Source organism: Bombus vancouverensis, chromosome 6 (assembly GCF_051014615.1).
Source record: "Bombus vancouverensis nearcticus chromosome 6, iyBomVanc1_principal, whole genome shotgun sequence".
NCBI classification, from domain to species: Eukaryota; Metazoa; Arthropoda; class Insecta; order Hymenoptera; family Apidae; genus Bombus; species Bombus vancouverensis.
In genome coordinates this window covers 9,222,491-9,245,926 of record NC_134916.1, presented here as the reverse complement: position 1 = coordinate 9,245,926, position 23,436 = coordinate 9,222,491, and the positions used below count along the sequence as shown (strand labels likewise).

The 23,436-nt window shown below is 35.5% G+C and overlaps 6 protein-coding genes across 13 annotated transcripts in view; 2 read left to right on the top strand and 4 right to left on the bottom strand.

Annotated features, from left to right (window-relative positions):
• Slip1 (SLo interacting protein 1) overlaps nt 1–4,459 on the bottom strand; it is a 58,806-nt gene extending 54,347 nt beyond the window's left edge. For both annotated transcript variants that reach the window (XM_033336711.2, XM_033336712.2), the window contains exon 1: nt 3,674–4,459. In XM_033336711.2, the coding sequence (XP_033192602.1) occupies nt 3,674–3,694 (21 nt within the window). In that variant the 5' untranslated portion in view covers nt 3,695–4,459. The remainder of the gene's footprint in view (nt 1–3,673) is intronic.
• Nucleotides 4,460–7,770: 3,311 nt separating this feature from the next.
• BORCS6 (BLOC-1 related complex subunit 6) lies at nt 7,771–9,843 on the bottom strand. 2 transcript variants are annotated; one of them, XM_033336734.2, is made up of 4 exons: nt 9,555–9,843; nt 8,917–9,444; nt 8,657–8,817; nt 7,771–8,567 (listed from the first exon to the last, which is right to left on the bottom strand). In XM_033336734.2, the coding sequence occupies exons 1-4, from the start codon at nt 9,642–9,644 to the stop codon at nt 8,516–8,518; spliced, it is 831 nt and encodes a 276-aa protein (XP_033192625.1). In that variant the 5' UTR covers nt 9,645–9,843; the 3' UTR covers nt 7,771–8,515. The 2 variants fall into 2 exon arrangements, with proteins under 2 accessions (XP_033192625.1, XP_033192626.1); XM_033336735.2 differs by having other exon boundaries at nt 9,550–9,841.
• Nucleotides 9,844–9,988: 145 nt separating this feature from the next.
• PIG-T (phosphatidylinositol glycan anchor biosynthesis class T) lies at nt 9,989–12,757 on the top strand. 2 transcript variants are annotated; one of them, XM_076619336.1, is made up of 9 exons: nt 9,989–10,188; nt 10,267–10,483; nt 10,552–10,729; nt 10,823–11,054; nt 11,125–11,292; nt 11,359–11,656; nt 11,731–11,883; nt 12,024–12,270; nt 12,360–12,757. In XM_076619336.1, the coding sequence occupies exons 2-9, from the start codon at nt 10,306–10,308 to the stop codon at nt 12,613–12,615; spliced, it is 1,710 nt and encodes a 569-aa protein (XP_076475451.1). In that variant the 5' UTR covers nt 9,989–10,188; nt 10,267–10,305; the 3' UTR covers nt 12,616–12,757. The 2 variants fall into 2 exon arrangements, with proteins under 2 accessions (XP_076475451.1, XP_076475452.1); XM_076619337.1 differs by lacking the exon at nt 9,989–10,188 and having other exon boundaries at nt 10,313–10,483; nt 10,577–10,729.
• ova (ovaries absent) lies at nt 12,758–17,626 on the bottom strand. Of its 5 annotated transcripts, none has more exons than XM_076619333.1 (8): nt 16,271–17,180; nt 16,014–16,177; nt 15,283–15,562; nt 15,015–15,155; nt 14,726–14,923; nt 14,463–14,636; nt 13,874–14,381; nt 12,758–13,752 (listed from the first exon to the last, which is right to left on the bottom strand). In XM_076619333.1, exons 3-8 carry the CDS (start codon nt 15,484–15,486, stop codon nt 13,076–13,078), a joined length of 1,902 nt encoding a protein of 633 aa, XP_076475448.1. In that variant the 5' UTR covers nt 15,487–15,562; nt 16,014–16,177; nt 16,271–17,180; the 3' UTR covers nt 12,758–13,075. The 5 variants fall into 5 exon arrangements, with proteins under 5 accessions (XP_076475448.1, XP_076475449.1, XP_033192607.1 ...); XM_076619334.1 differs by having other exon boundaries at nt 16,014–16,174; XM_033336721.2 differs by lacking the exons at nt 16,014–16,177; nt 16,271–17,180 and adding an exon at nt 17,562–17,626 and having other exon boundaries at nt 13,231–13,398; nt 13,496–13,752.
• Non1 (nucleolar GTP-binding protein 1) lies at nt 17,559–21,317 on the top strand. Its single transcript, XM_076619335.1, has 9 exons — nt 17,559–17,689; nt 17,781–17,872; nt 17,960–18,234; nt 18,308–18,545; nt 18,632–18,874; nt 18,948–19,199; nt 19,300–19,578; nt 19,658–19,936; nt 20,048–21,317. Exons 2-9 carry the CDS (start codon nt 17,825–17,827, stop codon nt 20,345–20,347), a joined length of 1,914 nt encoding a protein of 637 aa, XP_076475450.1. The 5' UTR covers nt 17,559–17,689; nt 17,781–17,824; the 3' UTR covers nt 20,348–21,317.
• The window catches only part of mav (TGF-beta domain-containing family member maverick), an 11,874-nt gene continuing 9,262 nt past the window's right edge, over nt 20,825–23,436 (bottom strand). Inside the window, exon 3 of the mRNA XM_033336723.2 lies at nt 20,825–23,162. Within this exon, the coding sequence (XP_033192614.1) occupies nt 22,330–23,162 (833 nt within the window). The 3' untranslated portion in view covers nt 20,825–22,329. The remainder of the gene's footprint in view (nt 23,163–23,436) is intronic.

Below are 23,436 nucleotides of genomic sequence, written 5' to 3'. Positions count from 1 at the left end.
AATATTCCGGAATAAAAGGAAACGGAGAGAAACAACGAGGAAGCGTGCCGCTTTAAATCGTCGCTTCCGTATCCAATTCGATATTCATCGGCAATTTCAAAATTTCGTGACTAATAATCGTGATAGGAAGCTGCTGCTGCCGCTGTTGCCAGTGGTGGAGGTTGTGGTTGTATTGGTTGTATCGGCGATAGCACTGTTACCAATACTGGTGGCCGTTTAATTAAAATGTCCCGACGAACTTACGGTGGTAACGGTGTTATTACGGTACCAACATGCACCGCACGTGTGTCCAGTGTCCAACAGATCGATAAAAATACACGCACGATCGAACTGCATGCAGTATCGATATATCGAATAACGACTATGTTTTCATGCATGCTGTAAACAATGCCACGACAAGCGAATACTTGATCGCCAGCGATAATTCGGCGTTCGGTGTTTCGTCCTCTGTTTCGACCCTTTTCGATACACGCGACTACCGGACCGCTTTTCATCCGAATATCTTGATCAATGTGAAACTAAAAGTAATCGATGTTCACCATCGATCGTAAGTATCGCGATGGAGAATGAAATTAACCTCAAATATTATTAGGAAATTACTAACCTCGAAGAATTATTACCTCGTTGGACATTTTGAATCAGGATAGGCAGACATTAGCGACATCTCAAGTAAATAAAGAAATCGTTATAATAAAAATACCTTCCGTTAATAAGATTAAATTTTTCTTCCTTTGTGTCCCTTGTCCGTTACCATACACACGCTCTCGCGCACGTACACAGAATAAGGAACGAATGAAAGAACGAAAACGAGGAATAGAAACAGCGTGGGGGTGAGAGGTAGGGAGAAGAAGGGGAGGAGGGGAGAAAACAACGGTGACGAGCGCGAGGGGTAGGTAGGAGGAACTGCCGAGATTCCGACTTTATTGGCGCAAATGGCAATTATCTGGAGTACGAGGAGTGTTCGAAGGAAAGAATTAAAATATTTCCACCGTTCCCAGCTGTCAAGTAATTTTTGCAATTTCATCCTCTACTCTCCGTTCCCCTCTACTCGTCCCCCCTCATCGCTATTCTGTAACGAACACTTTACGCGTTTCATCGACGCAATCGAGTCGTTATAACATGCGTCTACTAGCAAACTAATTGGAAATCTTGCGAGTCTCGCGACACCGTTCCACAACGAGACAATTTCTCTTCCCTTTTCCATACGCCGATTACTTACAGTTACTCCGAGAAGTACTTAGTCCAATAACTTACTAACTATATGCTAACAACGACTATAACAAGATTTAACTGTAAAGAGTGATTCACATGACTGAAACAAGCTATGTTTCCTTCTTGATTGAAGTTGGAACAAAACGTTAGAGTAGAAACGGCTATCACGTCCCCTTTTCTTTTTTGTTTTTAATTACGCTATTTTTTCTACTAAGAAAATGTATGTACTTGTTGGATCTTTTCGCTACGACCTTCGCTTAACCCAGATACGTTATTATATCGCCTTAATCATCACTGCCTGAATACTTTTACAAGTAATTTTATCTTAAAATTCGTGTGCCGAACACACGAATCCTCGCCAATCATTCATAACCACTTACGTAACAACTTTGAACATTAACGAAGTTCGCGAGCGCATTCAAGCGAAAGAAAAGATCGAACTCTTCTAACAATAAGTGCTATATATAGTTAGATCCATACGAAAGGTAAAACTTTTACAAGTAATAGAGGCTGCCGTCTGGGATACTTCATTGCCGATATAACATCGAAGGGTAAAGTAAAATTTTCAAAATATCTTGCAAAATCGAAAGACGAAGCGTGATCCTTTTCATCCTTTTACAGAGAGGCTATTCTCGTCTGATAATACGTCCATTCTCCCGACTAGGTAGACGAGAGAGAAGCATGCAGAAGTTGCATCGTGTCGCACGATATGCATTTAATTTAAGTTCCGATATTAAAGCGCGATACGCCCGTTTCCTTCGCCGATCAAATCCATACATCCGGAAAGGTGAGAGCTCCAATTCTCGCTTTATCAAGTACAGAAAGCGACGCCTGCAGCTAACTCCGTTGCGATTCTCAAATTTTTATATTTCGATCTTGCCTCTACTTTAACGAGTAAAAAAGAAGGCTCAACATTTGGCTTTGGACATAGAATTGAAATGAGAAATCAGATACGATAGAAATAAGAAGCCCTTTTATTCAGTTCTTCGCGTATGGTTATAAGGCAGAATGTTGAACGCTGGTAACGATAACGATCTAACCATAGTTCAACGACGTATTTATCGTTTTATCGAATCTTTAAAACCGATTCGATAGAACGTTCGTAACTTGGATCATTCGAAATTACGTGTAACAGAGAGGAACGCAAGAACGAAAGAAAGAAGAAAAATAATACAGCATCCCCTAGATCGCAACGTGAGCGCTAAAATTAAACGGAACGCATACAAACGTATATGTACGGCAGGGCTAGCAACTTCGATAAACGACGAACGTTGGTAAACACACCTCGGGCCACTGTGTTTCTTGGAAATTTCTTTATCGTCGTGTTTATTTAAAGCGTACTTGCTTCACTAGTTCGAATACGATAAGAATAAAAGGTAAGCGCGTCCAGGTATGACCAAAGATACACTTCGTCAGAGGATCCACAATTGTGCTTCTATTTTATCTTACATTCCTGCGTGATTGTACGTCATAACATAACGTACATTCTTTTTGATACTAAAACAATAACTGAAACTACAATTACGTAATAATACTTTTCAGACACCTTGCTACGTATTCACTCCCATAACCCTTGTCTATTGTAAAATGCCACATTATCAAAAATATGGGAATAAAAATTATCGTTATCTTCGTCGATTGTCTTCGCTTAACTCTGATATGGCCACAGAATTCTTCATATCTCTGTTTAGTTTCAATCGAAAAATAGTCTCCTAGTATTTTATGAAAATGTTTAGTATAGGATTCAAACAAGAAAGAAATCAACCAAATATTGTCAATAACGATTCTTTCTCGTGTTACAATTTTCGTAACTGATTTTTGAGTTTTTAAACGTTTGGGAATTTTCCAACGATAAAAACATGTTACTCGATCGATAATAATCCAAAGAATTAAAATTTGATACTACGATGTATACTATGTTATTGTACAGAGAGGTTTGAAATATACACATATATTCAATAACTGTGTCGCTCGACAACAGCAATTATCCATGAAAGCACACTCGATAGAATACTCACGCACGCAATATAAAATAAAAGAGAAAATAATACGCAGAGTTGATCTTTTATTCGCGAATGCTAAATCATCTTGTTCTATGAACTCCACTCTTCTGTATCTCCCCTTTTTCAATTTCTCAAGCCGATAGTTTGTATTATCTTATTCGCAATAAATCATCTTCCCTCAATGACAATTATGAAAGTTTATTATTATTATTCGCTAACAATCGCTGTACCATATTTGCCATTACTTACTGACGTGCGCCGTTTTGGAGATTATACTCGAATGGAGTATACCTCCATGTAACAATTTCGAATTAACTAAGTGTGTATACGTCCTTTGGACACAACGTTGTAAATCACCCCTATGAAACTCGCCAAATGTGTATTGTACCGCGAATCTTAAAATCGAACATATAAATAACGAAAAATAGACGAAATGGATCACAGAAAATTGTGCTTACCTTTAAAATGACAAAATCCATGTTTCGCAGGACTGGAGTTGATGACGAGGCGTGCTAATGACGTTTTACAAAGAAAAGCGATGGCAGATGAGAACGTTGAAGTCAAGATTGGTCGGGACGTGCTTGGTTTGGTGTACCAGAGATGAACAACGAAGAGCTCGAAAGAAGGATCAGATAGAATCAAACGGAAACCGAACGAAAGCAATTACGGTGGCGAACCTCCCACTCGACACTTCTTTCCACTTGTTCGAAACAACGAGGAATATCGACGTTGGCACTCACACACGGCACGAGGTGGCTAGATCGTCCTTACTTCGATGATCTAGCATCGTCGTAGCACGCCTCCTCGCGATTCCACGCCACAAATGCAAACGGACCGATTACTCGCATTGCATCGAATGCAACTTTTGCATTTATATGTTGACAAAAAAAAAGAGTGAGAGAGAGAGAGAGAGAGAGAGAGACAGGCAGACAGACTCTCGAGAACTCACAACTGTACGCGAGAAAAAACGAAAAGCGACGAGGCGAGGCGAGGCGAGGCGAGGCGAGGCAAAGCAAGGCAAAGCGAGACGAAGCGAAACGAGGCGAGACGAGACGAGACGAGACAAGACGAGACGAGACAAGACGAGATGAGACGAGATGAGATGAGGTACGATACGATGAGACGCGGCGAGACGAGGCGAGGTAAAAGAAGGCAAACGGCGCGGTGCAACGTTGTAACACGCGAGAAAAATATTCAGCCAACACGCGTGCCGGCTTGGCGTCGACTGAATTCAACGGCAGTCGCGCGCCACGAGTGGGAGGCGTGTCTCGAGTGTACGATGAAAAGAGACCGAGGTATACTATCGCGACGGAGAAGGGATGAAGAAAGTGCGAGGCAGAGGGGAGAATAGTTTTCATTGCGTTAGACAGAGACGGGTAAAAGGATGAGCGACCGCCGCGACCGGCCGTCGGAGACCATAGTCACACTGGTTGCAACTGTTAGAGGGAGTTGAACGGCGTGCAGAGGAGTGGAGTGGAGTGGAGTGAAGTGGAGTGGAGCAGAGCGGAGCGCGGCGAAATGGAGTGAAGAGAAAAGGAGAGAAATGGTTTCAGGAGAAACGGACGCGACGGGATTGAACGGAACGGAATGGAATGGAATGAGATACATACATACCTCGACTCGTGAAAACGGACGAATGACACAAAGAGCAAAAGAGAGTTACACAAATGCTGATTATCCAAAACTACCGTTTGCGACGCTACCGTTGCGATAGCGTAGGTATGCACAGACACCGATAGCTCTTCCCTTTAACGATACCTATCGTGTGCTTCGTGTTTCTTCTTATGTTTCCGTTCCATTCCATCGAATCTTACAATCGACTTATCACGATTCGTACTAATGTTTCTTTCGTTTAATCAATTTCCGTTTCAATTTTTTCAATGCAACGCTTTTTGATTAGTTGCAACTGGAAACACGGAACCTCGATAAGCGATCTTGTGGATACATAAAAGTTACGTGATAAAAATCATCGTCATATTATATTTAATGGATGTTTATGCATTTATAAAAAATTTTTAAATGCAAAAATGCACAAAATGTAAGGAGGATATAAAAATAGTAAAATGTTCGAAATATGATACTGCTCGTGATATTTAATAAACGCAACAAATCTTTGAGTAGATTCTATATCTTTGCATTCACAAAAATATAAATTTATTCGTTCATTCGTTTACTGTTTGTACGATAAATATACTTCAGTGGTACAATTCTGTGCGCTTTCTATTCTCCCTTCTCTAATCTGTAATATTGTCACGTTTTTGGTCAATCACAAACTCGCGCGTAGTCTTGGCAAGAGACTACAAAATAAATACGTCGCTAGCTTATGAAGAGGTGATCAAATAGAAAATTCATAATCACGATCTTAACAAGAAAAGTTGTATAAAAAGCGACTGAAAAGTTACCAAGTTCCCGCGGCGCCGTCTCGTTTGTAATCCCAACTCTCCAACCCTTCCTCACCGCACTGCTCTCGAAGCCCACTCATAATTACCAAAGTTAATTTGCGAATCGCAATTTAATTGGCCAGTTCTTGAAGGTTCTTTAAACTTTGTCTTTCACGGAATAGGATTTTACGATGGTTCGGTTCAGTTCATTCCCGAAAACAACACAGTGGTTGCGTAAACGAACAAACCGATTTATATGATTGAAAGCAAATGCTATAAAACATAAGAAAAAAAATACTTTTTCATGAAAGAAAAGTTAGTTTCCAAGAAGAAAGGAAATTATTAAAAATTGGTTACCAGCCTGTAACAAAAAGAATAGGTTATACCGAACAACATAGATAGTTACAGCATAGATATAATAGTTCAAACAAATTACAAACAGCACAATACATATGTAGGCAAATATCGTAGCATCTCCAATCTATATATTGTGTGTGCAATGGCATACTTTTGCGCATTAGTATACATATAATATACATACGTACATATGAGTGTAGATATACGTATGTCTCCTTTTATCTTCATTTCTGTAAGAAAGGGCAACAACGTTTCGAAAGAAGATACCTCCGACTCATTACCAAGCAACCACGAACGGATGTTCATAGATACGTATGCGAGACAGGGTTAAAGACAGGACAAAAGGAAAGAGAGATGTCGGCTTCCTGAGATTTTACCGTTAGCTGCTCTTGTTGAAACGAAAGAAAGAAAATTCTGCGTGACGGCGAGCCTTTTAATTAGGCTGTCTGTGATCTGCCAAGCATTTTTGCTTTCCTTATTCACCCTTCCCTATTCTTCCTCTTTCTTCTCCTTTCTCCTTTTCTTCATTCTTTTTCTCCTTCCTCAATTTTGTACTCGACTGATTGCGAGTCGATCACACTTCGCGCACCCACTCCTTAGATATGCCACATTTTCAAATATCAATTTCTCATTTAGTTCTTCTTTCTTAAGAAAGAAACAGAAGAAGGATGAAATATAATTCGTTATGTCTCTAATCTTACAATTAGAACATACATAGTATACAACGTAAACGAAAATATCCAACCTAACCACGATAAACAAATCGAACTGCGTTCTCGATAAAGAATACATAATTCTATCGAAACAATACTTGAGAACATAAAAATAAATTATTTGTGTATATAATATAACGTAAATTATATTAATGTATAGATATGTAGATGTAAACACAAATGAAATAACTTTAAATCGTCGCAATCGCGATATACGATCGACGCAACGAAATATGTAATATCTTTTTCTTTAATGATCGAGATATATTAATGATCAATGCACGATATATGATCTGGGTCTCCTTTCTTCTTTGAAAGAAGAGGAAACCGACAATGCAATACCTGTGACTGATACGCGACGGCATGTAATGACATCGAAAATATACTGGTAATTCAAGCGTTTCGTTTATAATCTAAGGAACGTGCTCCCTTTCATTGAGGCCGTGTGGAAATGTGAAATAGGGAAGAGGATTGAGAAAGAGGAAAAGGAAGAGGAGGAGGAGGAATCGGTGTTCATCGACGGGAATTCAAAACGTGCAAAAGAGCGAACGCGTGAGCACGTTTGTAGAGAGTGGTACGAAAGTGATACACATACACACCTATCCGCGATCTCAATAGGCGTCGGGCCAGGAGAATAAATTAACGAGGTGTTTGTCCGCTATCACCACTCTTTTTCCAAGCCGGATTAAAATCACTCTGTCTTTAATAATTATACCGACCGAATACGTTAAATGAGGCGCGCGTCGCGACGTATTTACCACTGTTGCTTTTTGATAATGTTATTTACAGCTGTGATTTACAATAGATCGCCACTGAACCTCGCAATCCACGCGAATTACTTCCTCCCTACATTGTATATACCGTTAAGAAATAAAAGAGATATAAAATGCGACGTGTGGTAGTAAATTTTATTCGTTACGTTGAAAGAGAAGATGCGCTCACTGAATACGTATAAAGCATAAAAGCAAAACACTGGATATTGCTTTTCGGACCATTATCGGATACTATATCACTACGATCTCGCACTATGTGATAATTGTAAGATTACTATGCGTATATCATATTCGAAATATCAATTAATATTTAAAGGTTAAAAAATACACGTTTTGAAGGGTTGATTAACATTGCTAACATTTAATTAAATTATGTACATTAGGATAATAAAATCTGTTGCAATAAATATTTTTATGATACATGCAAGATTATGAAAAAACATTATTGTTGAAAGTCAGTATTTCTCTTCAAAATAAGAATTATATATCTTTTACAATTATGATACAAGGGAATTTATTTTCTTACTTTTCGACAAGTGTATCGAGTGAAAAGATTGTTAGGAAACATTCACATCATTCACTTCTCAGAAGTAATTTTCTCTAAAACCACTTATCCAAAGAAATAAATATTCATAAAAGGTCGATGAAATCGTGTCATTCGAAATCCTCGGCATTTGATCAAGGTTAAATTGAGATGCAAGATAATTTGAAAATCACAAGAAATTTGGCAGACAGTCAGGACCATGTTGTTGATTCTCATAGTTACTAAAGTATCAATTGTAGATAATGGAGGTTATCAAAGACGCCTCTGTCACTCAAAATCATAATTAAATGAACATATTTGTCTAGCCTTATATTTGTATCAAATAAATACTCCTGCATTCCATTTGTGACGATATATTCAACGTAATAATATTTGTGTAAAGGAAACAAATGTTGAATTTCAGCAAATATATGTTTTTCAAACTAAACAATTTCAAAATTGAGACAACTTCCAAAATGATCTATAACAAGACAAGAGCTCTAATCGCATAAACATATTAGAGTAAAAGCTTAAAATCTTTTTCCTTTATAAATTACAGATTCATTGCACTCTCAAATAGCTCCAACATCCTTTTCATCTCTTTACTAAAAGTTGAGAAAACGAATAAATGTTAGTATGATTACAGAACTGGAATACACAATACAAATGTAAAAACAGATACTCTAATACTCGCATTTGTTCTGCTAGCTTATATACAGGTCCCATTGATTTCGATAATTCTTCGCATTTTGCCATTAACTGATACATCGATTTAATATTGTGATCCACTGCATCGCACGTTTTACAAACAGCATCCCTATATGTTTCTAAACAGCCTACGGTGAGTGCAGATGCCTAAAAGTAACTTTGATGCAAAACCCTTTGAAAACTTAATGAAAGGAAAAATTTTCACAAAGCAAAAAAGAAGAAATATAATTGGAAAAGATAATTTACACTATGCAAAATGGCTGCCAAATTTTCTGTTAATGCATCAACAGAGGTGGCCACTTTTCTCGCTTCCATCTCTAATTCATTTAACACATTATGATCAAGAAGAGGCACCTGAGGCGTTAAGGCTTGCCTGTACAAACAAGGAGTAGAACTGCGAGAACCCGGAAAAGATGGAGTTTCTCCCTTTTTTGTTACAGGACTTGACAGTTTAATTTTGTTTTCTAAATCTTCCGCAACAAACAGTACCATATCACCATCTTGCATTACTGTCCCCTCAAGTTGCAAATATCCCATGGCTTTGTGATAACTTGGGGGATCTATATCGTCGTCCTCTATTGGACTAGATTCTCTATTCCTTAAATTTAGCTGGTCTGGTCTACCACCAATTCCGTTCATTTTCTCTAGGCTACCATCTAAAAATTTTGTTCCATCAATATCTGGTGAATCGATCAGCGATCTTAACTCCGAAACGGGTGGAGATGATTGTGAATCGAATGATATTTCCGAATATGACGCTGTCATCTCATGTAGCTGAAATAATTATAGTTAATGTCCCTAGTATTGCCCTTTTCGATCAATCACATTTTGCAAATATAAATAACAGTTTTTTTTTACACAGGATTCATTAAGTCTAACCTTACTCTGTCTTCATCGTAGTCGATAGCTGCATTCTTTTCACTACGTATTGTTGTTCCTTGTTTCGGATATGTTTCCCCTTCTTCTGATTCCATATTTAAAAAACAATTTATTTTTCCAGTCCTTTATAATAAAACAAACGTCCCTTTTATTTGACGTACGTCACAATTGATATAATGAAATAATACTGTCACAATTATCGATCCTTAAGGGACGTTTCTACTAAAACGATAGTTCTTCTGAAACAAATTTCTCTTAAAATTTAAGAAATAAATTTAAATAAAGAAATAATTATACAACTGTTCCAAAAACGTTTCATTAGAGTTACGGTATATTATCTCAATCCTCTATAATAATGAAAACTCGCCTTTAAACGAAAAATTATATTCGTTGATATCATATTGATATAAAGACGAATTTTCAGGTTAGTTAATTCATAGCTATATGCTGTCTGTTGTCATTTGTAAGTGTTGAACAACCAATATTTGACTGAAACTGATTAACCGATTAGTTGACTGAAAATTAAGAAAGATTTAATAGCATTTGATATAATGTACCATAATATGTCATCTCATGTTTATATCATTTCCACATTTACCCATAAGTGAATTAAATATGATTTACTCAGCGTACTAAAAGGCAGATATTGTTTATTGATCTAAATCATTATTTTTCTCTGTTATAACAGATATAAAATGTGTGAAAATTATTTTATAGTTAAAGCAAGATTAAATTGAACTTTATCAAAATCATTTGATGACGATGCATTTTAGAATACCATTATTTTTTATCCTTGTCACCCTTATGAAATGCGTGTTTCCGCAAAATGATTTCTTTGATGAAGAACTAATGCTAAAACCATTACCAAGCAATCATGTCTATGCATATTTTCAATTTACTACTGTATGGGAAACCACAAAAGACATAACAACATGTAAGTTACAAGACATAAGTTACCAAATATAAAATTCTTCTTTATGCAAGTAGAAGTTAATATTTCAGTTCAACATTCTCATTTATTTCCAAGAGGACTTGGTGAAATTATAAGTCGTCACAATGTAAATGAATTACATCTTACATTAACCAAAGGATTGTGGAATTACCAAAAATGGGGATATCCTTATCATGATGCTGGTCCTGGTGCTGAAATATATTCATGGTTCCACGAAGATGTTAATAAGTAGAGTATCACTTTGAACTCAATAAACACAATGTATTACTCTAAAAATTGTATGAATGATATTAATAACAAAATTATTTTTTATTGTTATAGTGTTGATGATGAGTGGAAAGGTTTAACAAATGCACTAGCTGGCTTATTTTGTGCTTCCTTGAATTTTATTAATCCTGCAAACAGTATGTCTCCAGAATTTACATTCCGTCCTACAGGGGTAGTAGATCACAGTATCAATTCTAGTCATTTACGTTATTCATCATTACCAAAAGAAATAGTTTGCACTGAAAATTTAACACCATTTAAAAAATTATTGCCATGTAATTCTAAGGTATATGTGAAAAATAGAGACTTGTATTTATTTTGTGTAACAGATACTGATATATATGATGTTTTAATAGAAAGGCTTGGCAACCTTATTAAACTCTGCTTATATTCACAACACAAACTATCATTCCATTGGAGTACATTTTCGAGTTATATGCTCAAACACAGTCTGCACTAAAACATCATTAGAGTTACGTCAGTCTGTTTCATTGATATATGACACAATGACCGATGTATCACAGGTAAATTTTTAACAAAATTTTGTATGTTATAAGAAATTTCTGGCACTCATATGAATTTTCCTTCAGAATTGGTCAGTTCGAAAATTTTTTGGAATGGGTATTAGAGGAGCATGCCCTCTTGCTACATTAAGCAATGTATATATTGACATATCTAATAATAATACTAATCAAGTTTATGAGTTAATACCTCCTCCAAGTGCGAAGGTCGTTAGTCTTCGAGGAGGACAATTAAATGAAATAGCTGTTTATGACATTAGATCGCTTTCTTTAAAAGGAATATTTAATATTGAAGTTCTATATAATACTACTCATACAGCTGGTTTAAATTATCCTTCAATTCTATATGCAAATAGATATGTCATTGGTTTGTAATACTACTTAAATTATAATAGATACATATGTGGGGAGAAATAGCAAAATAAAAATTCTTTTCTGCAGGATATGGACAAGAAAGAGGTAGTTTAGTAACAAAAATTTACAATAATTACTGGCAAACACTCGATATTATTTTATTAGAAAGTATTCCATGGTATTTGCCAGTATATTTACATTCTGTCAAAATAATTTGTGGGGCAAAAAATATTATACCATGTGAGTAGTTGTATTCACATATATCATATATCATTGTATTCATCATAGGCAGTGATATATTCATTGTAATTATTTGTATTTTTTTTTTGTTTCTGTGATCTTTTCTTTGTTGTCTTAATCTGTTGAAATTTTGTATATAGTGACACAGCGTTATCTACCAGGGAAGGAACGAAAAAGTCCTTACTATTTGGAACTTATTTTACGTTTACCACCACAATCAGTAACTAAATTTTCTATAGAAATGGATTATTCATTTCTTAAGTGGCAAGAATACCCGCCAGATGCAAATCATGGGTTTTACATGGGTCCTGCTATAATCACTGCATTACTTCCAATTGCAAGAAATTATACTGCGTTACCACTCGATGGAAGTACCATAACATCAAGGTTAAAAATGTCTACATTAGTAATTAATATTACAACATATGTATAATATTTAACACTCAAGTTTTGCTAAAGCATAATTAAATTTTCAGTTTCAATGCTTCAAGAGAAGGCTATCTAGTACAGCTAAGAACTGAATCTTTACTAGTTAGTTTACCAACGCCTGATTTTAGTATGCCCTACAATGTAATTTGTTTAGCCTGTACAGCAATTGCCCTAGCATTTGGTCCACTTCATAACATTTCAACTAAAAGATTAGTTTTGAAACGTGTTGAAATGGATTGGAAGGAAAAATTATTATCGTCTTTAATGAAAAAGATCGTTAAATCAAAAAAGAAAGAAGAATGAAAAGTGTAATTTATTATTTGGTTTTAAATATATATGCATTTTTAAATAAGACAAAAATTTTTGTTAAAATATAAATGGAAACAAAATACAAATACAATCATCTTGCAATGAGGTACATTAACGAAGTTCATCATAAAGAAAATTAACAATTCATCTCGATTTTATTTATCTTTTCCTTAACATCTTCTCTTTCTCTATAGTATATAATATATAAAAATGCGTAGGCTTATCTTTTATTATATAACAAATATTATTTGACATTTCCCTTTAATGAAAATACCGAGTTTGTTATTTTACAGTTGAGAGTTTCTTGTAATGATTGACAGTCTACTGCAAATAATAAAACATTATGATTTAACGTTATTTTACGCATTTTAAAATCATATAAAAGTGAAATAATAAATATTGTAATAAATGTAACACGCATACAATGAATACTATATACTAAATAATCATTATTTTATGGTGCTGGTCTAAGGATTGGGGATAAATTTGTAAATGTATTTAACATTGTACTATGGTACTTGTCTGTATAATTTTCAACATCGTTATTTAAAATATTATCCGATATCCACTCGCATTTTTCATGTTCTAACTGAAATTTAGTTGAAGAAAATTTTTCTAAGAATGATTCTGTTACACCTTTGACATCATGAGATAAACAACTCATTGAATCTTTATTTTCGTTCGAAGATGCAGGAGTACATGTATTTTCTTCCTCATCCGAAGAGCATAGATCGATTACTGCAATCGCTTCCGACGGTCTTATACACGATGCGATCTCTTTAATTGAATGAATGGTAGTCGTATTATTTTCGCCAGAAGAACATTTACCTCCAAAATCAATTAATTCTACATTGATAATTTCATTGCCAACTACCTTTTCTACGTTTTCTTTCATCGTGTTTATGTCACTTTCATCACTTGGAGCTTTACGTTTTGAAGGAACGTTTGGTCCTGTTTTTCCTTCATTATGTGTTATCATTTTCTTGTTTACAATAGAAACATTTTGAATAAGACATTGATATTTTGGCTGATTTTGTTTAAAATCATGTATTTGTTCCTGGGTCAATCGATTTAGAATAACAAAAACAGGTCGACAAACAACATACAGTAACTGTGATTGTATGCTCAACACTAAAAAGGAAAAGAACAGTTCTTATATATATCATAGAAAACATATTATAATAACATTTAAAAAACGTAGAAATAAGGGAAACGAAACCCTATGAAACTCCCCCAAAGATTAAGCACTTACTTGGTTTCTTTTTAACAGAATTTACAAATTTATATTGGTGCACATAATCGCATGCCAGTTTATCTCGATTTGGTTTATATGTAACACTCCATTTATCGTTATCAACGTCCGCTTGCAACCACTTTGGTTTAGACGAGCTGTTTAAGACAGGAGCAATGAGATGTCTTTCTATCCTTTCTAGCCTTTCTTGTTGCGTTTCTTCTGTCATTGCCTTGGATCTTTTAGCTAATAATATACCAGCAGGAGAAGAAAAAGGAATAGTCGGACATCTTGTAAAATTTACAAACCCTCTAACACGGCGGGAGGTTCGGCTAATGATATTATTGTTATTAACTGTAGCATCATTGCGAATTTCAACTGATTTCGATTCCAATTTCACTGAACACAAGTGAAAATATTCCAAGAACTGGTTTTGCCTTAATTCAGGCTCTACAATCGACAAGTCCGGAGTTGTAGATCGAGAATTGCTTCCGTTATGTTCTTGTTCATAACATACACTTTCATGTTCCTTTAATATACAAAATTGCTATTAATTTCATTTATGTTTTTTATTAGAATTCATATAAACACACACATTTGATGTGTGTACCTTCATTTTCTCTAGGCCTATAAATTCCGCATCACAATTATCACATAGATAAATATCTCCTGTTGGTGTATGATTCATCATAACGGAATGCTGTTGCTGTTTCGTATAGGAAGAAATTACTCCTCTACAAGATAACAACTTCTTTCGTGGACTTTCACAAGTTCTATCATAATTCTGTAATTAAAATAAAATTTCTTTATTTATTTTTTATAAAGTTTTTAGTATTCTACAAAGCAAAGTAAGATGTGAATACAAGAACAAACCATATTTTCATTGCGAAATGTCACTAATAGCTTGCCAGTACTTTTGTGATACAAACTTGTTGTAGAGTCCCAATTATTAACATATTGTAGATCTTCTTGCGAGTACCGTGCAAGATATGAGCAAAAACGTAAGAGATATTCACTTCTATGGTATGTATAACATCTAAATACTAATTTTTTTAAATTGGCCATCCAGTTCTAAAATATAATTTTACATTTTAAAAGTTAAATACTTTACCATTGAGGAAACAATTATATCATTATATTTTTACTCAGATAATTAACTTACATCGTTTACTCTTTTAGGTCTTGTTAAAGGATTTGAAAATTTAACTTCTTTTGGCCACCACCTCGGTTCACTGATCACTTCGTTAGTATCATGGCCCAAGGAGCATTTAACCATGAATGTAACAAAACGTTCTAATTGTGTCTAAAATCAAACATTACCTTTATAATACTTATACTACTAATAATTTATTACAAAATATAAGTTTCATTACCACATGATTACTTAAAATTCATTCTAAATGTATAAGTATAAAAAGTAATATTCTTACCACAGTAATTTTTTCCAATGACGTTGGATGTCCATTGGCAAATAAAAGCGGAAGATTAGATACCACAGAAGCTTCCTCCAAAGAACTGCTTTCTATTTCCATAGGATCTGTATCGACCATCACACATTCGTTCATTTCACTGGGCACCAGATTTTGAGGTAAACCTACCCCGTATTCTTGTTCTTGCAACATTGAGTATTTCATGTTTTCAAAGCTATCTGCATTATTTTCACTTAAGGTACATTTTCCTTTATAAAGCTGTTTTCCATTTCTGCTTATTCTGCATACGAAAATATTGTCTTGAAGGCTACAGATGTTATTTATTTTGTGAATTAAAATAACAATGGAAAAAAGTGATGAACATAAAATACTTTTACTTATAATTAAAATCTATTCACAAAATCAAGAAACAAATTGATGTATTTATATGTACTGTTCATAATTTTGTTCATACATAAAGTACTGAACAATTTTGTATGCGTACTTCTGACAATTAGAAATTGTGAAAACTAGAAAATAAATGACATGAAGCATTACATGGATCAACTCATCTTGTTTATATTTTATTAATATCTAATTATAATCAAATATAGATGAAAGTTAGATTTTAATGAAATATATCATAAGAATGAAAACCGAACAAAATGAATACAATATACATGTTAAGAGATATAAAAAATTAATTAGTTTTTTAAACAAAAAAAACAAATTTACAGCTAGCAATCGTATACCTTTTCAGACGATCTAAAGATCTTTCTTCCTCCGTATTTTCAGACTGATATTCCACACGATTAAAAATCTTCCTGATCACTGATTTGTAAATTACAATTTGTATGCAATTTAATATATAAGTTGCACAATAACCAGATTATCGAATAATTTTAAGACAAAACTGCTATAATGAAGATACATCCTCGCATTATCTTTGTAATATTTGTTAAAATTTGAAAAAGCTTAAGACGAATACGGATTTAAATGTGCAACCTACGTGTACTTTTGTAAAAGTTAATTTACTATTTAAATTGGCAGATGTGGTGTAAGTGGTAAAAACGACATCTGAATTATAAAACTAGTCTGTACCCCGTTCGATTGAGGTTCGAAAGTGGAAAGGCACGCGTCTTAATACGAATTTACAGATGTATGTATACATGTACTGACAGTTCCCTCCGTGGTTCCCTCCTTGAACAGAATATTTTGCCACGATAAAGCACGGTATAATTCAAGATGGCGGAACGAATCAGCTTAATTCGCGGTGGCTAATAATCGTTCGTAAATTATTTTACTTCTCACATGATGCATTCCTTTTTAGGTTTTATTTTACTTTCTTGTTATTTCGATTTTTCTTTTTACTAATGATGCCACATCACATGTACAACTTTTTCTTACTTAATACAAAAATACCGATAACTGATTTAGGAAGATTTTGAAATTCTTGAAATTCCCCATTCATCGGTGGTTGTTCTTCCTCTCTATCGTTTCTGGTCACGATCATATAGGCAGTCACATTCGCTAGGGAAAACCGTCCGTCTTTTGAGTGAAAAATGTTCAAGATGGAGGGCACGAGAAGGTTTCGTTCTGCAAGACAGATAAAATGAGTGGAGTGTCTCTGTCTCTGTCTGAGCATTCATAGAATTTATATATGCACACGTAGTATGCATGCATGTATGTATATACATGTGCATATACCCAGAACGAGACCTTTTCTTACCCTCCACTTTGACTTTTTTCGACTCAAAAGGCAGACAGTTTCGTCAATGCTTTCGGTATAGAAATGTTCAGACCTGTTTATATGACCGTGGTTTCGGCTACGGTCATTCCAGCTAAATGTAAATATTTGTTAATAATAAACTCGTCAAATATTTTTCCACTATCATTCAATGAGCTACTCAAACGATTCGTAAATTCAAAATTTATGTTATTTATTTAATTGTACAGTATTTTATATCTAAACAAAATTAACGAATAATATACAACGAAAATAACACTATTTTTCAATTTTTCTCTTTAATAAAAATTATTAGCTGAATAAATTTTATGTTAAATATTTAAGATGTACGTATATAAATAAGTATGTTTTTAATATATATGTAAGTGAGTCTCATACCTATACATTATGTACACGTATGTTTCAAAGAGCGCAGTAAATTGAAAAATTATGTACTAGCTTTTACGTAAGTTCAGAGAAGAACCAAAAAATTCAATATTAATTTTACATTCAAATCCTTAGATTATGTTAGTGAGGAACTAGAGATTCAACAAATACTTGGTGTAAATGTAACCTTTCTGGTGTAACTTGATGTAACATGTAACCAGTATCTGACAGTACCATTAGTCTCTTACGTTTGCCGCCAGAGTGCCGATATCGCAACTAAAGTTGTCTTCATATGATGAATGATGTAAAATTTCGGTATGTACACGTGGTTGTATACGCTTTGTGAATTTTTTACTTATTTTACACTTAAACTTGGTCATTAAACAGTTTTTACAAACTTTTCAAGTATAAGATTTTTATAAAACGATAAGTTGAGAGAACAACACAATAATGGCGTTATACAATTTCAAGAAAATCGCGGTTGTACCCACCGCAAAGGTTAGCAACTTTGTTTTTAATTTTCTATTTGGTAATTAATTCAATTGTAGTTCAAATTTCATTTAATAAATATTTACTTTTGTCTAGGACTTTATTGATATAATTTTATCAAAAACTCAACGCAAAACTCCAACCGTTATACACAAAAATTATAAAATTGCAAGAATACGTGCATTTTATTTGCGTAAAGTGAGATTTACGCAACAAAACTTTCATGACAGATTATCGCAAATTATACAGGAATTTCCTAAGCTAGATGATGTTCATCCATTTTATGCTGATTTAATGAACGTCCTTTATGACAAAGATCATTACAAATTAGCTCTTGGTCAAATAAATATAGCGAGACATTTAATCGATAAGTAAGTATATTGAAATAGTATTTTTTCAATTACCACCGTTTTTCAATGAAGTTCACATATATTGTCAAAATAGTGTAGCCAAGGATTATGCCCGTTTGATGAAATATGGAGACTCTTTATACCGATGTAAACAATTGAAAAAAGCTGCTTTAGGTCGTATGGCAACAATTATGAAAAGGCAAGCAGCAAATCTGGCATATTTGGAGCAAGTTCGTCAGCATTTAGCCCGATTACCTAGTATAGATCCTTATACACGCACTATAATAATATGTGGTTTCCCAAATGTTGGTAAAAGCAGTTTCATTAACAAGGTAATTTAACTTAATAACTACTAACAGATTATGTATGCATATTATGCACAGGGAACATTATGAACTGTGCTAATTGTTCTATTTAGATAACTCGCGCTGATGTTGAAGTCCAACCATATGCATTTACAACAAAGTCATTATACGTTGGTCATATGGATTATAAATATTTAAGATGGCAAGTCGTTGATACACCTGGAATTCTAGATCATCCACTCGAAGAAAGGAACGTAATAGAAATGCAGGCAATAACTGCACTCGCGCATTTACGAGCAGCTGTACTTTACTTTTGCGATATATCGGAACAATGTGGTCATAGTTTAGACCAGCAGGTAAAGTATTGGCTTCATAGCTAACCAAAGTATACATTCTATTCAAGTGTGATTCAACAGTTTTATCTTCTAGGTGAAATTATTTGAATCGATTAAACCTCTGTTTGCTAACAAACCTTTGACAGTTGTGGCAAATAAAGTGGATATTTTGCGTCTGGATGAACTTCCGCCCGAAAAACGAGTTCTTTTAAAGTCGTTGGAGGATAAAGATATCCCAGTGTTGGAAATGAGTACAATTACTGATTTTGGTGTAATGGACGTGAAAATACAAGCGTGTGAACGTTTGTTAGCTTTCCGTGTTGATCAGAAGATAAGAACAAAAAAGGTAAGTTAAATACTTTTTAAACACCTCTTTTGTGTTGCTTTGTAGTAATGTAAAAGCCGTTAAAACATTGGTTCAAGTTCTTGAACGTTTATGACTGCAGGTAGAGGGACTGCTTAATCGTTTACACGTTGCACAACCTGTGCCGAGAGATGATAAAGTTCGCGCTCCTTGTATTCCTGAGAGCGTTTTAAGAAAGAGAAAGGAAGGATTAAAGGTAAAACGAAAATTAGAGCGAGAAATAGAGGAAGAAATGGGAGACGATTATGTACTTGATTTGAAGAAGAATTATGACATCGAGGGCGATCAAAAATATGATGTTATTCCAGAGATTTGGGAAGGACACAATATCGCTGATTACATCGATCCAGAAATATTTGATGTTTGTACATATTTATTCGTTTTAAACACGCGTATGACATTTTGCTTGGATAGAACTTTATTTTTATCCTTTACGGTAGAAATTAAATGAGCTGGAAAAAGAGGAGCAGCTTCGCGAAGAGGCGGGAATGTACGATTATAAAGTGGCCGAGTTGTCCGAGACGATGCAAGAAATTGTACAAATAGCTAAGCAAATTCGAGAAAAGAAGGCTATTATGAAAGACGAAGCCCGAATACTGAAGGCTTCTACAAAGCCTGTAATGCCGCGCACAGCAGCGGCGAAACTTCGAGACAGATCGGTATCGAAATTGAAAGAACAAATGGAAGACTTGGGCATCGATATGGAAGACACAGAAAATGTGAGTAACGCATCGAAATATAATCAAAATAAATACTAAGAATAACGATATGTAACGGAACGAAATGTGTATAAGATTCGCGTATATGATTATTTATTTAAATTCCAACAGGCGCACTTTACCAAGACTAGAGGACGTGCAAGGTCTCTATCGCAACCAGCTAGGAAACGTATGCGATTGCAATCCGAGTCTCAGTCAAGAGCTCGAAGTAGTTCAAAACCTGCTCGCGACGAAATGGGTGTAAAGGATTCGACGATGAAGACTAAATTAAAGAACATTGCGCATAAAGCTTTGAAGAAAAAGATCGCGAAGAAGGGATTGAAAGGAGAAGCAGATCGATTCATCGGCACGAAAATGCCAAAACATTTGTTTTCGGGAAAACGAGGTGTTGGAAAAACAGACAGGAGATAGTGGTATTTCGAAATTGTTATTTTCGAAAATCTTTGTCAAATTTTCATTGAATCGATTCATCGAATGATTCATTTCACATGTATTGCGTGAATAAATCGACGTTGCTTTGTAATTACGATAGTATCCGTAAAAGGTTAGTTAAACTCGTTGAAAGATAACGCAACAATGTGAATGAATTGTCTTAGATTGCATAATTTAGTGCCAGTAAAGCGACCTTTGGCTTCGTACGTAGGGTAAGAAACATCGCATTCAGCGAAAGTTTATTGCTGTCGTACGGTGATAACCTTTTACATGCTACGGTATTGAAAAGTTTGCCTTATTCGTAGATTCGTATTCCTTCCTGTGTAACCTATATCGAATGTGTCATGTTGTGCAATGCATACTGTCGCTTCATATCATTGTTGCGTTAGAAAATCGAGTAACTCTTTATGCCGGCTGTTGAATGAAACATTTTGTTCAATCAGGATCAGTTATGGGTTATTTGGTTATAAATAAGGAATAAAATTTTATTTTACATCATCGATAGTAGTCGATTAGACAAATACATGTAACGCGAGGTTACGATTATGGTGCGTGATCGAAATTGACTCAGCGAACGATACATGTTCGCGTCACGACATGAGAACGCATTTAAACTTTTGATCGAGGTGCAGCGGGACCATTATAATTTCGATTATGCGTTTGTACATTTACAACGAAGGCGAAACAGGAGAGTCTTCTGGGTGATAGTCCATAAATGTTATACATATATATAGTTGCAGGAGCATACGCGAGATTTCCGCCGTGCACAAACTTCGGTTATGCTACCAAGTTTCGATCAAATCCTCTGTACAACATTAACATAATTTCATTGGTAAAAAAAAATGCACAATCTTTCAAAGATTCGTTCGATAATATTTTAGCATGTAAAAAGATGTAACAGTTTTCATCGTTCGATATTTGATCGAACAATAAATTATAAGCAATTAAATTGTTCCGATTAAGACTTCATTTAAGAGTGACACTAATCAAATAATCGAAACATTGCTGTCGCGGTATTTCTTTCTTCTCGTTGTGAATAACTCTATACACTTAATGGTTCTTCAATATCAAAATAGAAAAACAAAGAGAAGAAGGAAAGAAAGAGGAGGAGAGAATATAGAAAGTAGTCGAGAAAATAAGATAGAGAAGAGGAAATAAGGCAAAAGAGGATGAAAGTGTGAAATACGATTACTACAAGCAGAAACGCCAGATATCTTTTAGTATCACAGTCAATGCGAAAGCCTGGATCGAGAGCCTGGACTTTCGATGATGTCTCGAGTCGAACCGAATCGAACGTTTATCAGCGATACGATTAAATCTTTCGTCATTCGTTTTACGGAATAACTTTTATCGATCGAAACGTTCGCAAATGTACATGCCAAGCGGACAAGGGGTCAAGCGGAAAAGGAAAGTTTCGCGTGATACGTTAACAGCAAGTGTTTTCGGTATGTCGCGAGTAACGACGAAAAAGTGACACAACCGAACAGTATTCGGACGATTCTTTGGTGAGTCGTCTGCGACTATGAAAACCCTTGTCCTTTCGTCATTCTGTAACCAACGTTTTTAATCGCAGCATTTACTGGTCCGTATCATCGTGTCGTTTCGATCGAACGTGTACATATATATTCTATCGTTCGCTCCCATTCACTCGTTTGTTCGTTCGCTCGTTCGCTGTTCGTTCACATGTACATATACTAATTAGTTGATTGAATTAGACTGTGGTTACAGTGGATGGGTATTCGAACAAACTGACATTCTGACGAAGATACATCCGCCTAATCAAATATGTATATAGATTTTTATGAGTATATTTATATGCATTGCAGTCTTCAGATGTTTCATTCGTTAGAACTCAAGTTCGTTCGAATAAGTATCCACTATAAACATGACCTTAGTTAGCTCTGTTGCTCAGTCGGTCATTTAGCCGGTTCGTCCATTCGGGAAGAAAGGACAAAGTATTTTTAGGAACAAGCGCATTCGAGTACTTGAATGTTCTTCCAGTACGAGTTTTTCAACTGAGTAGCATCGTTCTCGTCGAAATAAACGATCATCAACTCGTCGAGCTTACTCGGCGCGCAGCATGGTTTAGGCACTTTTTTTCTATCTTCCTTCCACAGCAGACTTTGCAGAAGGGCGTGATGATGAGCTGGATTGTATCTAGGCGGGCATCGCCCTTTACAGTATCCAGCGTCGAAGGTTTTCGGGTAAACGATAAATTCGAAACCTTTCAGGTCTTTAAACATGACAGTAAGCTCGTGTCTGCAACACTTTTTACTCTCGCCTTTGCACTTTGTCCTACGACCTTTGTGCAGAGACATCACATCTTTGGGTGAAGAACGTTTTACTCTGGCACTGCCCGAATACGTCGTGGTGAACACGTTAAGAACCGGCAAGGAAAAGGTACGTGTCACCGGTTCGCTGTCTATCATAAATTCCAGTTCGACTCCTAGGTTCTCGAGCGGCGTCTCGATCCACGAGGAAGCGGCCTGAGTCACGTCGAGTTCGAGCCATCTCGGATTTCGGGAGTCCTGCAGCTGAATTTTTCTACGACCGATTAACTTTCTCGAGCGACGAAATGACGAAATTCGAAGATAGAACAACACCTCCAGCTCGGAACGTTCGGTGTAGTAATCTGTCGTCGGCCCGTGAAGCAGCAGTCGCAGCGTCGCGTGATCCACCGACGTTTGATCCAGATCCTCCTGAGGAATTTCCACGGGAAAGAACAACCAGTGACGATAGGGTTTTTCCTTTTCGCTCGTTCCATCCAGTCGACTCGATTCGTTTCCAGGATACGCTGTAACAATCACGAACGAATAAACATGAACAATTGATACGCGTAACGCGTAACGTTACGTAAGTGAAAACCTTGAATTGTCTTCGATCTTCTATCGCTACATTCCCTCCTCGTTCTCTCGCCTGTTGGTATGTCGACGCTAAATGGAATCCACGATCTCTGCATTCTCAACTACTTGTCTTTTATCTTTCACCTTCTCATTTTTCCCGTCGCGACTATCGACTTAACCTCACGCACGTTAAGAGATTTGACAATGGACGCGAAAATATCGTTA